General features: G+C 35.1%; 1 protein-coding gene across 1 annotated transcript in view; it reads left to right on the top strand.

Annotated features, from left to right (window-relative positions):
• LONP2 (lon peptidase 2, peroxisomal) overlaps nucleotides 1-16622 on the top strand; it is a 152263-nt gene that overhangs the window by 112079 nt on the left and 23562 nt on the right. The window contains exons 8-11 of the mRNA XM_035893591.1: nucleotides 636-799; nucleotides 1508-1602; nucleotides 3600-3858; nucleotides 11726-11867. Of these exons, the coding sequence (XP_035749484.1) occupies nucleotides 636-799; nucleotides 1508-1602; nucleotides 3600-3858; nucleotides 11726-11867 (660 nt within the window). The remainder of the gene's footprint in view (nucleotides 1-635; nucleotides 800-1507; nucleotides 1603-3599; nucleotides 3859-11725; nucleotides 11868-16622) is intronic.

Genomic DNA, 16622 nt, shown 5'->3' with positions numbered 1-16622 from the left:
AATCCAAGCACTTTCTGACATTGAATAAATGCTCAGGTTCCTTTAAAGAGTCACTTGATGCCTAGTTTACTTGCATGGTATGAACACACTGTTTTGGTCTGTGCAGTGAAAGGTGTACCTTTTACCAGTGGCGTTGCAGGTGGGTGATAGCTTTTGAAATACACCTTGTGTGTTGTAAAATGTAGTTTGCTAAACTAGGGCAGCTTAGACTTTTGTTGCATCTAACTGTGCTTACGCAGCTTAGTAAACAGTAAGTAATTGAGAAATGAAAAAAGGTAAGAGAGAAGACTTATCCATTTTGTAAACATTAGGCTTATTCTGCTTAATATGGTGGGCTGCAACGCCCAAAAAATCACAAATAACTCTTTTCAGTTTTGTTCTTGTCTTCTGTTGTCTCCTAGTTAAGGGTAGGTCATAAATGCACTTAGGAAATACATACAGTAAAATAAGAACTGTAGCTTTTTAAAGTGATACCAGTAACACTTCATGAAGTTATTTATTGCATTAAAATCTTCTGAATTTTTCTATGAAGCCTTGCATGTTTTTCTCATGGTTTCCATTCAAAGCCAAAGTACACACCTTATTTAAAAACCAAAACCCAATACTATTCTCTGGCTCTGTTTTTTATTTCATAGGTTGTAGCTATTCGTCCTAATAGAAGAATCAATCACATTCCAAGCACTGCAGAAGATGAGGAGGAAGAAGAAGATCATGATGATGTTGTCATGCTGGAAAAAAAGATTAGAACATCCAGTATGTCAGAACAAGCTCTTAAAGTTTGTCTTAAGGAAATAAAGAGGTAGGAGACTTTCAAATGGTGGTTTCTTCTCTTATTTAATTTTCTAAAACAAATCTTGCATTAACCTTTTCTTATTTGATGATACATTTCCATTGTTTGTGTTTTGGAAATTATTTTTAAAAATTTATTAGAGTGTTCTTTTTTGCTTATAAATTTCATAATTTCATCTTTTTTGAACATCAGAGGTGATGACAAAGAAATATTAAGTCTTCTAGATATGGTTTATATATTAATACTACAGCATTAAACTGTAAGCTCTAAGCCTCTATGTTACAAAGATCTCAAAAAAAAAAAAATACTAACACTGCAGTTGTTAATAACTAATGAATAAACTGACCCAGTTCTGAGTCTTTTTTCCTCTGTTTTTCTCTGGTGAGGGGATAACTGTGCTGTCCATGGTGATATGAACAACCTCATCTTCAGTAAGGCTGCAGATACAGTAGTGTATGCGTTGTGTATGTAACGTATGCATAGGGAACTGACTCTCTTTTTCATTTCTCTTTGTATCCTATAAATAACCTATTATTATGCAAAGACAATCTTCTAATTGATGGAATAGTGACTTGCTTTTTTTAGTATTACGGTTGTCAGAAAGTAAGAGGGTATGCTGATGACCTCAAGTTTGCTAAATAGCTATCTTGTGCGGGAGTGTCTTACTTCGCAGTTAATTCCTGATCGGCCTTAGGAATTCTATGCATGTATTTCCAGATTAAAGAAGATGCCTCAGTCGATGCCAGAATATGCTTTGACAAGAAATTACTTGGAACTGATGGTAGAATTGCCGTGGAACAAGAGTACAAAAGGTAAACCCTTCTATTATTGTTGATTGTCTCTTGCACAGACAGTTTAGGACAAGCAGCCATCATGTAAACACTGTATACTTAGTTTGGTCTTGGAAATGTTTGTCTCATTGTCTGATGATAAAAATGTCACTAATATGTTACTGAAGTCTTACGGTCTGTCTGGCTTAGAGTTGTACATCTAAGAATGTGAATTTAAAAAGTATTAGGAATATCTACACAGAAAAATGAAGGTGTTATTACTTACAATCTGTGCAAGCATGTTTTTAGATAATGAAGAACAGAACAGCTAATTACTATTTATATGTCAGTCAAGAAAACTTTTGTACATTGCTGTAGCATTAATCTTCCTGAAGAAGGTTCTGGCATGTCTTAATTAAGTTTGGTAAGGAACAAAAAGATGAAAAAGCACAACTGTAGTTAATTTTAATAATTACAACTTTAGGTACCATAGGAAAACTGAGTATCATGTCAGCTTTGTATCACAGTTTTCAGAAGTTGTGAGCAGAGAGTGGGTACTATTAATATGGGAACAGTATGCAAAAATGGGGAGGAAGGAAAGAGTAGAAAATCAAACACAACTTCTTACTGACCCACACAAGTAGATTAAGTGGGCAAAGTGACTTTCCAGAAGGTTCACTGCTGGAGAAAAGGATTTCAATTCCTTCTAGCAGCTACTGAAGAATGAGGCTTTTGAATGCATTTAAAACAATCTGATTTTAAAAAGAAATTTAACATACCACACCAGCAGAAACGTTTTTCTATCTTTTGCCTTCTTAGTGTGCATGGTGGTGAATTTTGTCTGTTTTGGACTCTAGAGCCTTGGCTGTTTACAAATCTTCTTAGAAATATTTTCTTTAATCATTAAATTGTAAAAAGGTCTGCCTGCAGATCTTTGCAGATCTCTACAGTATTATTCTAAAGAATCCCCAAATGAGTAAAGTATTTGTTGGTGCTCATGTCCTAGCAGAATGGTTCTTTGTTGAAGTTGCTCTTTAATCTTGCAAAATTATGCCATGTCACAAGTAGTTTGAAGTTTTTACTTAAAGCAAAGTTTGTATTCACATTCATGTGAAAGATGCTTTGGACTCCGTAGTTACAGTGAATAAAAATATACATGAATATAAAAATAGAAAATCCAATAGACCATTATGATCATTAGTGATTTTTTTTGTTCAGTGGTTTGTTACAAAAATTTACATGGTTGATGATGAGAATTTTATCACAGTGGTCTGTACCACTTAGCGGTATGAGGGGTCTGCCTCTGGAATGCAGAGAAGATGAAGGGTGGGCACATGCAGAGTTGATGGACTTCATTGCCTCTTCTTTATGTTGTAGAGCAAAGGAGAAGACAGCTGCTTTGTGCCAGAAATTCCTGCTCTGTGTAAAGCGTTAGTTAATGTCCATTGTTGAGGCCTGACCATTTATCTCAAATTGTGGCAACTGCAAAAAATGAATTCTTCCACTCCTAGTATCGCATGGGTATTTTTTACAGTGCCAAATCACTTCAAGTGTTGCATACCAAGAAAAGCCCACGCTTCAAGCCAACAGGATCTTGTTCTGTTTGTGAGATAGGTATAGACGCTTATCATGAGTAGATGAAGACATGGGGATGAATTTGTCTTTTGAGAAGATCTTACAGGATCAGACTTCTTTCTGTGAGAAAGCAAATGCTGAAAAAATTGCATATAATTGAATCACTGTTCTAGAGTAGATACTGAGTTCGTTTGAACCAGATTTCAATTTGTGACACAGTGAAAAGGTGGAGATTTTTTTAATTTATCAGTACTATCTGTCTAACTTCTGTGTAATTTCCTTATTAAAGGAGAATTATAATACCTTTGTTTTAGGAATACACTGTCTGAAATATGCGTGTGTTAGGGGATTGCATTGATGAACATGTTTGAGAAAGTGTTTGCTCCTATTGTATTGTAGAATTAATTGTTTCCATTTTTAAAGGTAAATGTGCTGATATCTCTTTTGTTGTCAATGTTTGATAGATCGCCTTGAAATTCGTGCAGCTCGAATTCTTTTGGATAATGATCATTATGCTATGGAGAAGTTGAAGAAGAGAGTTTTGGAGTACTTGGCTGTCCGACAGCTTAAAAACAACCTCAAGGGACCCATTCTTTGTTTTGTGGGGCCCCCAGGAGTTGGTAAAACTAGTGTTGGAAGATCAATTGCAAAGACCTTGGGTCGAGAATTTCACAGAATTGCTTTAGGAGGAGTCTGTGATCAGTCTGATATTCGAGGCCACAGGTAACTACTTCTTCCTTTCCTAATTGAAATTTTTTCTTTTGTTTGTTACAGATTGTATTGCTTATTTTCATTGTTTAGCTAATACAGTGAAAATTTGCTGACTTCAAACAATGGTAGTTATTCATCAATTTTTCTTGGTATTTAGTGATATTATTCAAGAGAGAAGTTTAGTAATGGGAATGGATACTTGGTGTTGAGTTACAGCCTTCATTCTTTCCTTCTGCTGCTGCCCTTTATTGTCATAGTAGAGAATGGAATTTCATCTTAAGTCATTTTGGCACTTTGAAGTAAAATTCAGTAGAAAGTCTAATGCAGACTCTTAGAGCAGAAAAATCTGATTCGACATTTAAGAGGGATGTAAAGATACAAAATAGCCTATGCATAGTAGTGCATTACTTTATAACCATGTTTGTTACTAAATCAGGAGTAAAAACTGAGAGTGGTGCTTAAAAGTTGCTAGAGGATAGCAACTAAGCTGCTATCTCAGCCTTGTTAGTGGACTATTTTCCCATTTCAAAAGGACGTTTATACAAGGACACTTAAACTGGAAGATTTCAAGGGAGATTTTTTGGCTGACTTTCCTCAGGACTTTTTTTGATCTTGCATCTCTTTATGTATTTGCTTCTTAGTTGTTTAAACCATTTGTTAACATTAGTTGGTTTCCCATTCCTTGCAGCTGGAAGCATAATGAATGGGTAATGTAGATAAGTGACTGCCAAACATCAATGCAGCATTTTTGCTTCCATTAAACATACTTTATGCTTATTGCATGCACTGTAGGAAATTTGGAATAATGTATTTGTTAGTGTTCTAAAGTAATGTAAAACCTTGTGGGGTTTTTTTTAAAGTCACATTATTGTATAAAATTTCTCCTTAAAACAGTAGGTAAATTATTATGAATTACAGTTATCAGTTATTTCTTTGATGCCATGTAGCAGTTAATTTTGTACAATGGCTATGCTGCTACTTTCAATCACCAGAATACACCATCATTCTTGCTTCAATTCCAGGTTATTCTGTAATTTCTTTTTGTTTTCAAGGCATAAAAAGGACCCTGGTATTCTTAGCACTTCCCTATGTAATTTTAATGAAGACTTACAAGAGGTGCCCTAATAAAAGTTCGTTTTGTGGTATCAGACTTAGGACTTCTGACTGTGTAAGCTAGTTGTATGTGTAAATGCATTAGAGTGGTGAAAGCTCAGTCGCAACTGGGAGGAATGGGGGAGACTCACTGGGAAATCTTGTATTGAACTTATGCATAAACTTCCAGGAATCTGGAATATAATGCATTCCTAGGAATCTAGAGTATAATATACTATCAATCACTCACTAGACCAGAACATGAGAGATGAAAAAGTGAGCAAACAGTGATTTTGTACTTGATGACAACTTGAAAATTCAGAGTTGTTTTGTAAACCTTCAGTTCAGCACCATTGATAAAATAAGCAACGCGCGTTTATTCCTCTGCACATTCTTCTGTGGCAAATTTGCTGGAGTTTCGTTTTCCAGAGTGTTTGACACTTACATAGAGTTTGTAGCTTGAAAAATCACCTGTGAGTTTGTTCTTAGTGTAGTTCTGGTCAACATACCCAGTAGCCACTAGGGGTTTGTAGACACATTTGTTTTAACACATCGATTTTTACTGCATAGCAGCTCTCTGTGCACATATATATGATTCTTTTTCAAACCTTTGTAATAGCTGGCCTTTTTACCAATTTATTTAGACACTAATGGAAAAAGAAGTGAAACTCTGTCCTCCTCCTTCACTATGTATTATGCCTGTAATTCATAAACTGTGTTGTTAATTACCATTTAATAAGTAAGAATTCTAATGTTTCAGATTACTTAATGGTATGGATCCTTTAAACAATTTTAAATGTGATACAACATGTTGCTATTCAGACTGAAACCACTAGAGGCTGTTGAATACTCAGCATTAGAGATACAAGTACCTTTGCCGGGGCAGAGCAGTACTCAGGCCTTTGTAACAGGGAAAACACGGCTGTGAAATTGGCATTATGAATAAAAGTAAAACTGTCATCAACTCTTACTCATTTAATTGCTAGTAATTCCTTACTGTTTCCTTTTTTTTTGTTTGGCTTTCTCTCTTGTGCTTAGACCTAATAAAGAATGAAGACAGCTAGAGTCATGTGATCATGAGGCTTTTAAAAACTTTTAAATTCAGGTGTTTATGACTGTCATTGTAGTATTTTTGAGGGCATTATTAAATTATTAATGCATGTTCAAAGCTAACTGTTATAAATTTTGTATTAAAAAATTTACTTGAAATTAGCTGATGGGAGGTATTTGATAAGAGTTTATTTTTAATGAGCAAAGGAAGATACTATCTAGAATTAGCAAGAGAATCAGGTGAGTACTCTTCAACAAACAAGTGCATAGTTTAAAAACAGACTTTAAAGCAGTTAGTACAAGGAGTTGCATGTAACCCATTGCTTTTGCAAGTTTTCTGTAGGTAAAATCAAAGCCAACTATTGCATAATTTATTTTTTTTTTTAATTCTGCTTCATTTTTTTTCCTGCTTTTCTGCTTCTCATAATAAGGTTTAATCAAATTAAACCCATAGCTTTTCTGCAGACCTCTCTCTGTAATGTCCTTTTGTGTGAATAAATCCTTCAAGTTATTCCCAGTCAGGTGAATCCATATTGTGCAGCTGGCCGCAGCCATGGAGAGGAATTACAAAGGTGGTCTAGAAGTGGAGGAGACATGGGCTGCTGTTCCCCGAGTTTTACTGTTAATTAGGCTGATTTTCTAATATTACATGTTAGGAGCCATTCTTTTTCTCTGAAAAGCTCCTTATTAGGCTTTAAGGCTTAAGTTAAGGATTCTTTTAACACTGCAGAAGAATGATAGTATATGTACCTACTAATGTACTAAACATTTTAAAAAATGTACTACATGTACTAGAAGATTAAAAAACCCTGTGTTTCGGTTTTACTTGCAAGCAAATATTGCCTGAAATAGCGTCCACTTTGGCTGCTTATCACTGTTGTAAGTGAAAGATGCAGACTGATTTAGCAAGCAAAATAAAATATGTTAGATGGCAGCAGGGTGGGGAGGGGTGTTTTGGTAAGTGTGCCATTCCATGTGATGTGTAACTAGGGCAATTGGGAACGCCCAGGTTTTGCCATTTCAGTGTGGATCATGTGCCTGCAGCTGGAGTTTGTGAACCCTTTTTTTGATTGGGTGAAGAGTAGCTACTACTGTTCTGCAGTCCCAAAATGAAATCATCATTTTGGTACAAAAACAGAATGGCTTTATCAGACATCCTCCAGCTGTTGTTCACATTTACCACTCATCTATACCATATGTAAAAGTTTTCTGGTTTACATTTGTTGTTAACTTGTATTAAAAAAAAAAAAGTAAAAAAAACCAAACCAAACAACCCTGAAAGATGACTTGGAACTTTTTTCCAAGAAGCTCACTGCTTTTAAGATCTCTTCAGTACTGATCTTTTGTTTTATACAGGAACTATATGATCTTCTCTGTTGCATGTGTGTGGTTTTCTATTTTTAAAAAGGGAAGATGTAACTGCACCATTTTTTTATAGCGGTGCTGCTGAGATCACTGGGAAGCTCTCTCTCTCTCTCTCACCTCTCTCACCACCTTTCTTACATTAACCATCACTTTTCAGTTTCTAGAAGTTCAGGTAGTTTAATTCTGGCTTAGGCCTGTGCCAAAGACCTGTTCAGGTGCACCTGTATAAGAAAAGGTGTGATTCCTCACCAGTACAGCTATGCTAGCAGAAGTTCACAGCATATGTTTTGTTACACTAAAAAAACCAAACCTCAGACAGTTTTACCTGTGAGAGGAGTAGCTTTTTATACAAGTATAAAGCATAAACGTTTGTGAAGCGCCTGAGTAGACGCAACCTCCGTCCTTGGAAAAAAACAAGCTGTGATCTTGTGCAAGTAAGTTCAGGAATAGTTTCTTTGGTGGCATTAACTTTGTAATCTTTTCCTTCCTCTGCAGTTTGAAAACCACTGTAGTTAAAAACAGTTTAAAACTTTTTGTCTTTAAAACAGTATGAAGAAAGTGGGTCATGTTTTTATCAATAATACTAGCACTGCTTTAAGGGTTCAGATTCATACGCATTCCCAGTTTACACTGGGAGAGCTGACAAGGTTAGATTTCCCAGCTGTCTGTTTGGCATTTTCTAGGTTACATAGCTCCTAATGACATGCTGTACAACTCTAGTTTTTTTAAAGGTACCTTTTCACTGATTTAAAAATAAGTAAAAATATTACTAAATTACAGTCCTTCTGTGGCATGAGCTCTTAAGGGATTTTTTTCGTTGTTACTACGCAAGTGAGATAGCCAGGAAACTTGATCTATACTTCCTGTTTTGAATGGAAAGCAGCTGACTCATGGTCTAGGTTTAATGCATGGAGAGAAACAGTGCATCAAAAAATGAGCAAAGCCACATTATATCATCAAAAATGCTAATGTAGATGATTGCTTTTTGTCCTTTTAACCCTAGCTAAAATAAAGAAAATAAAGAATAACATCACACTAAGTGGCTACAGTTCACAAACAGCAGTATTCAGTGTCACAAGTTACAAGGCAAAGGTTAATGTCCAGACAGATAGATGGCAATATCTGCTTGTAATTTTAATGGATTGTAGTGGGTTTGTATGTAAATATCTGCAGGGTCTGTCTTACTGAGGACTCTTGTGTTGAGATGTATTCCATAATAACCATTTAGAAATGAAAACAGGCTACCTATATTTGTATTTTCAAGGTGAAATACTAAGTTATTGTTCTTTGTCATCCTACATATGACATTTACATTAGGATTCTTTACTTGCCTTGGAGATCTTGAGTCTTTGATTAATAGTATAATAAAATAGGTATTGGTCCATCTCTAATAAATGAAGATGTATCATGGATTTAGACTGTTACACATGGGAAAAGTTAATTGATACCTAGGTATTTGTTATTCTAAAATTTATAGTCCGAGTTTCTATTTCATGATACCTGGTCAAATTACATAAATAAGCATGCTTTTATTTGAAATTTAGTGCATCAATTAAACATTTATGTTGGAGTTAGTTGTTTAGATTTACCATGTCTAGAATGATTGAAAATACAAATGAGAATAAGAAAGTACAAGAGAGGGGAAGAGCGAGAATAGTTGTCAGGTAGTGAAAGGAAGAGCAGAATGTTGCTAGCCACTGTGTGTTTTTCTCATCTGTTAACCTTAATTCTGTGGAGATTTGAGTATTTTGCAGCAGTGCCCTGTATTTCCAACAATAGTTCCTTTAATTTTGACCTTTGTTTCTTGAAGAACTCTTGGGTTGTATAGGGAACCTTCTAATCCTTTTTGTAACTATTTCATTTGGACTGTGGTTTCTATTTAAGTTTTTTATACAGTAGATCATGACCCAATGCTCACTTTGGACAAGATGCATAAAAAAAATTGAATTAATTATTTTCTGTCACTGTTAGAATATTTTTCTTATTGCTTGCTTTAGAAGCCACTTAATTTTTATACTCTTAAAATTGTCTTTCTCCAAGGTATTGATCTCTGTTGACTTGTCATAAGTTGTCTTGAGTATATTTGCTTTTTTCTGCTTTCTCTTCACCACAGATCTTGAAACATTGTGCTTCAGCCTACCTAGTATATGGTTTATTTTAAAATGTTAAGAAACTTGATTGTGCACAACTTACTGAAAGATGCTGTATCTGTGAGAATCTTCCACAAGTGTAAATATGTTATTAAATACCCAAATGACTGTGACTTGAAGTCTATTTTAAGGGTTGTTGGGGGGGGGAGAAGTATTTCAATCTATTAATAACAAGAGCTTTTTTGTGTCTCAAGAAAGAAAAATCTCTTCCTGTTTGTTTTTGGGTTTTTTTAAGTGCTTCTATTTGGAAAAACTCCAAAAAAGTTTTTAAAAGGGCAGGGAGAGGTGCACATGGGTATAAACAAGTGGATTTATTATTCAGAAAACCTTTTGGTACCTAATGCTTACTGTCCTTTGAGCTGTGTTGTTGCAGTTGGATGGTGAAGGGACAGAAAGAGTGATTATTCACAGTGAGTGCTTTTCCTCGATGAGAGAAACCCAGTTTGCTTTCATTTAGTGTATAAACCAAGGCTGTTCCTTAAAACTAGATGGAACATAGATATCTCAAGATTTTATAGAATTTAAAACGTTCAGGTCAAACTTATATATAAATACGTATATAAATGTATATATATAAGTATATAAAATCACAAACATGCATTAAAAAAGTGCAATGTCTTTAAGCATGCACTTGAGAGTAATGTACCAAGCAAGAAAGAATGTTTAATGTTTACCTAAATGTTATCCTATTACTGGCATAAATAGAATATTAAAAACAGTCAGGCTACGTTGTCTCTGAAGCATATAAAATTATTTACTAGTGCAGTTAGCACATTTTGAAACCACACACACAAAAACAAAGCCAATCCCCCCCCGCCTCAAATCGCTATAGTGATTAATTTGGATGCACAATTTGATTGCGTTTTATAGGATCCTTTTTTTCTTTTGGCAAGGTTGACTGCGTGCAATGAAGAGTGCAGTGGTATGCTAGTATAATAGCTCCCCCATGCAGATTCTTGATCTGTAATAAATGTTGTATAGTGCGAGCCTCAGTGGAGAGGAATCTACTCACTCGCTGCAGAGCAAGACCTTACACAAAAGCAGTGAGGTGATAAAGTATTGCATGCTGGCTGCTCCAGTCTTTAGCAGCTGTCTCATGAAGGTAGTGATAAGCAAACTGAAATTCTGATGCATTCCTGGCTATTTGAAAGAGCTTTAAAACTTTTATTTTTACTCAGATCTATAATTAAATACAGTAATGGCAATTTGTTATCTCAGTGATTAAATATTACTTGGAACGCACATCATTGCTGTGTGGCTTGAGTTGTTTTATATATATATATATATATATTTAAACACTTCTCTAGTATCTTTTGAAATTACTCCCATGGTATTTTTGGTTTCTTCTTTCTAAATGTCATCCTGTTTATTTTGGAGTGTATTAAAACAGATCATATGGCAAAGCAGGCCAGTTCTGCATATCTGCTTTGTGAGGGTCATGAGATAGGTACTGTAATACAGCACTCCATGTATCTCTTTCTTCTTGAGTGACCAGCATTTCATACTCTTAATTACAGTATTTTGTTTAGTTATGGCACAAGCAGAAAAGGCTATGATAGATGCAGCAAACAAGGGGTATACCTGCATGTAAATGTTGCTCTGTGCATCGTGAAAAAAAGTTTTTACCACCTTGGCTGAATAAATTCAGACTCATAACTTCTTTGTTCCATTGCACTGTTCTAGTTTCTTATTTCATGTTGAAATGACATAGTAAATACAATTATTTTTTGTGAGTATCAGCTAAAGCATGCTTCATATACAGGGGACATGGACAGTTCAGCGAATTTGGAGTTTTGCCCTTCTTTGTAACATGCTGTGTGAACTTTGTTGTAATGTCAAAAACTCAGTATCATCATTATTAAAATGTTAGTATTAACGAGGTTCCCAAATCTGCTTCTGCTTGTTCGTACAGTACAAGGATGCTTGTACTGAATCATGTAAAATGGCTACAAGCCATAAAGTTTGCATATACAGTAATGCATATGTTTATCTTTCCAGACTAACCACTGTACCATAGGACTGGAATTTTCATCTGCTGATATAATTGCTTATATCAGATGCATATTCCCTATTTTTATCAGCTAGTTCGAAAAAGTTTTGCAAAAAAGCAAGAATGGTTACAATGCTGCTTATTATATTTTCCTCGAGTTCTATTTTTGATGTTTCTACTCCTGTTACATGTGTCTGTCCCCTCTTTCCCCATCTACATTTATTTCTCACAGGCGCACCTATGTTGGCAGTATGCCTGGCAGAATAATCAATGGACTGAAGACTGTTGGGGTTAACAATCCAGTGTTCCTGTTAGATGAGGTTGATAAACTGGGGAAGAGCTTGCAGGGGGATCCTGCAGCAGCCTTGCTTGAGGTAAGAGATGTGAAATTACAAGCATTTTTTTAATTTGTAATTAAAAATAATTAAAATACTATAAATATATATTATATATGCTATAAATATAAAATACTGTAAAGTAATATATAAAAATAAAATTTCCTTCAGAAAGGAAGATTCAGTGGACGAAAGATAGCATGACAGTACCAGCTTTTTTATTCAAATACCAACTACTATGTTTTGACATTGTTGGATTTCTGTCAATTACTTGTGCACAATGCAAATACACTAAGTAAGAAATCTTTAATCTCAGTGATCTGTACTTAAACACAAGGATGTATTTTTTGCTGAGCTAAGTGTTTTGTACATTTAAAGACTTGTTCAAGCTTTAAACATGGCTTATTTGGGGGACTTCAAGACATTGGTTTTTAATGGCCAAATGCTGTTAGCTATAAGAAAGAACTGTAGAGCAGCCAGACAGTAGCTAGATTTTTCAAGTTTTCCATGTCTTTCTTGGAACAATTTTAATGTATTTTTTAAGCTTTTGATGGTACAAGCTTATATTGGAGCTAAGCATTTTACCTAGCATGTAATAGGCACTAGCTGAATGTTCTTTTAGCAGCATTTCTTTAAGTAGTGTTGTAATTAACTTCCTGAACTCAAGTTTTTCATTTAAGTCACAGATCCCCACTAGTATGGCTCACTTTCACTGAAATAATTTAGGGTGGCATAATCATAGAAGTGTCTCAGTTGTCAGACTTAAGATGTAGTAACTTCTGTGGCTGGGTGGTTGTAGGTGGGGATGAAAGTAGTTCTGGTAATATTTGCCTACAGAGTCATTCTAATGACTCTTTTTGACTGATGGTGCTTAATACAGTGATTTGAATATGAAAAATGCTACTTAAATTAAGGTGTCATGAGCTCATCTGTATGCTATATGACTTTCTGCAAATGAAATGTCAGTTGACATTCTACAAATGTAATTATTTTCTTCCTGCTAGATAGTGTAAAATTACTGTTTTGACAGGGCCAACTAGTTCTTTGAAAATCAGCATATGAACAGGTTGTGGTTTGAGCGCTCTGTTTTGATCTTTGCATGTTAACATGAACTAGTAATAATTTAAATGTACTAGAAAATACCATGGCTTCACTTTTTTAGCTCTTAAAAATGACAGCTGTGGTCCTTTACCTGTGCATTTCTCAAGTGTGCGGTACACATTTCTAGGGTGCATGAAAAGCCTCAAAGTGCAAGGAAAACAAGCAAGAGAGTGTAACAACTATTCAAATGCATTTTCTTTGCACTTTTCACTTGCAGGATTTTATTTACTCTTTGCTGTTTATGGTAATGACCTCTGTTTCTGAGTTTGCTGGCATTTCTTCTGTCATTTCTCCTTTAGATATTGAACGAAGCTGGCCTCAATCTAGTCAATGCATGGATAAAAAATGCCTGAAAATCAAATTTTGTTAGCTAGCTGACTGTTGTTTCCTGGGCAGTCAAATCAGTAATGAACCAATGTTCTGGCATTTCTTGGAAAGAGAATAACTTTTTTTGGAAGCGTGCCAATCATTAATCGAGATCTGCACATTAATATTGTTAATTTTATTCAACCTTTGCAGTGTTTTTTAAAATTTATTTTTCATTCCCTGTCCTGCAGTAGAGTATTAGCATTTCTGTTCTTCTATCATGTCAAGTGTGTGAGGGCAAATGAAATTAATTTATTCTTTTAATATTTGTGTTTGAATTTTTGATACTTTGTTGCTGCTCTGGGATGTGTCTGTTTTTCATATTTTAAAACCACATTCTTAGTGATATTCAACTCAGCTCCTGCCATGGATTATTCCAGCTGAGGCTTGTCAGGTTAGCTTCCAACTGTCTGCTTGGGCTGCAGTCTTTATGTAAGTCATTGCTAATTGACCATTAGTTACATCTGGAGAAGTAATTGCTCTATTAACCATGTCTGGGCTGCTCCCATGTGAGATCTGTATATCCCTGTACTGCTGTCTAAACATCCTGAAGCAGGTGCTTTACCTCTTCTAATGGAGAACTCATGCCTGGACATAACAGCTTTTCATCTGCTTTTTGTGGTTTACATTGTTGGAAAGTCCATCTGGAATGAGCAAAGGTGACTATTATGTAGGAGAACAAACAATAGTAAGTGGTCACCTAACTGGCACATTTGTTTTTCAGACTGCTGCTTTGTGTTTGGTAAGTGCCATCATCAAGTATAAAAGGCACATCCTTTTTTCCTTAATGTGTAGGTGTGTTAAATTCTCACTGTCTATAAAGGGTTATATTCAAGAAGAAATTTGCCATACCCTGTAAGCTTGGAAGCAAAGCTTGATGTTTTATAATTTCCGGATATGTGTTTAGTTCTAGTGCTTCTGCAGAGTTGTTGCTTAAGCAAAACAGAATGTCTTCCTACTTCCAGTTACTGTTCATCAACAAGGGAATGTTTTAGTCTAAATTTAGATGACCTCTGTTTAAAACAGAAGAAAACAGAAATGGATCCAAGTGCCTGATAGTGAGTATTTGTATGCAGGGAAATTAGACCAGGAGCATAGCCAGGCAATTAAATGTTCATGGAACTTATTCTGGATTTTGTGGTAATAAAACGCTAGTACAGAGAAAGCTTTGTATGTATGTGAGCTGTCTGCCATAAATTAACCAAGATGTTTCGTTCACTGAATGTTCTTTTCATACTTAATATTTTTGTATTAGTTGAATACCTTTGAAAACTTTTGAACTTGAACTTCAGCACAGATGCCTAGCTGAAGAATAGTTCTATTTGCTTTGGAAAATCTGGTTTAAATGCATAGGCATGATATTGTTTTATGTCTTATTCCAAGAAATAGTTACCATGACAAAGAATTATTAGTCCACAGTAACTCTAGCCCTGTAGAAAATCTCAGATAATTCACATTTTTAGAGATAATCCAAGTTGGGTTTGATTACAATTTATTGGATAATATTGTTTGCACATGAGTAGAGCACCGATATTTTGTATAACTTTGTAAATAATATTATAATCACCAGCTTGGCACTCAGTAGGTTTCATGAGAATTTCTAGTTGCAGACTAGAAGGAGAAAGAGATAAACGTGTGTAGATAAATGTTATAAAAAACCAATTTGGTCTGTCAGAATACATTGTTTTTCAGCATATTTGGAAATAGTTGCAAATACTTCAGCTAATAGATTGGAATTTTGTGGAAATCCTGTGTTATCTGTAAAAAAGGGTAAGTTGAATTAGGATTTGCTGTTAAAATCCATTTTGAAAAAATTTGCAGGAGTAGACTTTGAGTGAGAGACTAATATTTGATATAGATCTACTTTCTTTGAGGACAGTTTTTAGGTGCCGTGCTTGGATACGCTGCCTATTGTTGTGTCCCCCTACGTTTTAGGATTAGGTTGTAGAACTAGTTGAGGTAAGAGACATCTGTAACTCCAGTTGAATTATGTACTTGGCTAGTCAGGATACTTAAGGCCTTTTCCTTCATCGGTAAAGAAGGGAGTTAATGATAGCAGCTGCCTGCTAAAGAGGGTAAGAAAAGAAGCTTTTGAATAGCTTGTAGCCAATGAACAATAACATTCACCAAGTTCCAACCTTAGTTTTAGAATTTAGGCATGTGCTTTGGTATGTTTTAAGATTTCACTATTAAGGGGAACATATAACTTGTATTTTATTACAGTCACAATACATTTCCAAATATTAGGTCTTAAATCCGGGTAGTACTTCAAAATAAAATCAGAAAATGTTCTGTTTTTAAAAAGTTCTACTGTGTTTCTGGCATTCTGTAAAAAAGTATTTTGCTAGTTTGTTGTGATCATAAAATATTTCTGTTCTAAATATTTTTAATTTTTCAACAACCGAATGGGATTTAAGAGTAATGAAAATTCAGAATTGTTTCTTTTATAACCAGCTAAGAAGTGCTCAGTTTCAGTTTTTTAGAATTATCAATGCTATTCCTGGCTATAATTCAACTTGCTAAGACAAGGGGTGCATTCATTTGGGTATAGGCAGATAAATTATTTTGACAGCAGCATGCTATTTCTCAGGAGATGTGTAGGTCCCACTATTTGTAACTTGAGAATTATTCATGTTGGTGTAGCTTTGATAATCCATCATTTGGGAAGGAAAAGTGTGGCAGTACTTTAAAGGGGGGTGGAATGAAGGTGGTTCATAGGTGGTCATATAGAAGCAAAGTGTAGATCGCTATATACAATGAACTTCCAATTTTCAGCACTGTTAAAAAACGTACAAGACAGCACCTTAGTGTGCTCATGATCCACATATATAGAATATTCATCACCTAATGCAGAAAACCAGCTTATTCGAGTAATAGCTTAAATATATGCAAGTGTTGCATTAGCACACATAAGCTGTACTAAAACCAGTAGGAAGACAACAGTTATTTAAGCCGTAGTTCTACTTGTGCAGTAAGTTTTTGAGGTTGGTCAGACTGTGTGTTGTTTTTCTTCAGTGCATGTTTAATTTTGTCTCTGTTTTTTCATGTCAAAATTTTGGAAAAAAAGATTGTGCAAGATGCAAAGATTGTGTTAGGAAAGCCAGAGCTCACAGAGAGTCAAGATTTGCATGGGATGTCATGGGCAATAAGAAGAGCTTCTGCTACTACATTAGTAGTAAAAGGCTGGACAAAGTTGAATGAGTGGGGCAGGTGATTTAGTGACAGCAGATAAGGCTGGGATAATCTGTGTTCTTCCCCTTGGTCTTCACAGTGAGATCTCTCAGGTTGGTGTACTTAAGAGAAAGAAGAGCTACCAGCAGCAGATGA

This window comes from Egretta garzetta, unplaced genomic scaffold (assembly GCF_000687185.1).
Source record: "Egretta garzetta isolate BGI_Z169 unplaced genomic scaffold, ASM68718v1 scaffold354, whole genome shotgun sequence".
Classification (NCBI taxonomy): Eukaryota; Metazoa; Chordata; class Aves; order Pelecaniformes; family Ardeidae; genus Egretta; species Egretta garzetta.
Note: the sequence above shows the minus strand (reverse complement) of the source record. Positions and strands in the feature narration are given on the sequence as shown.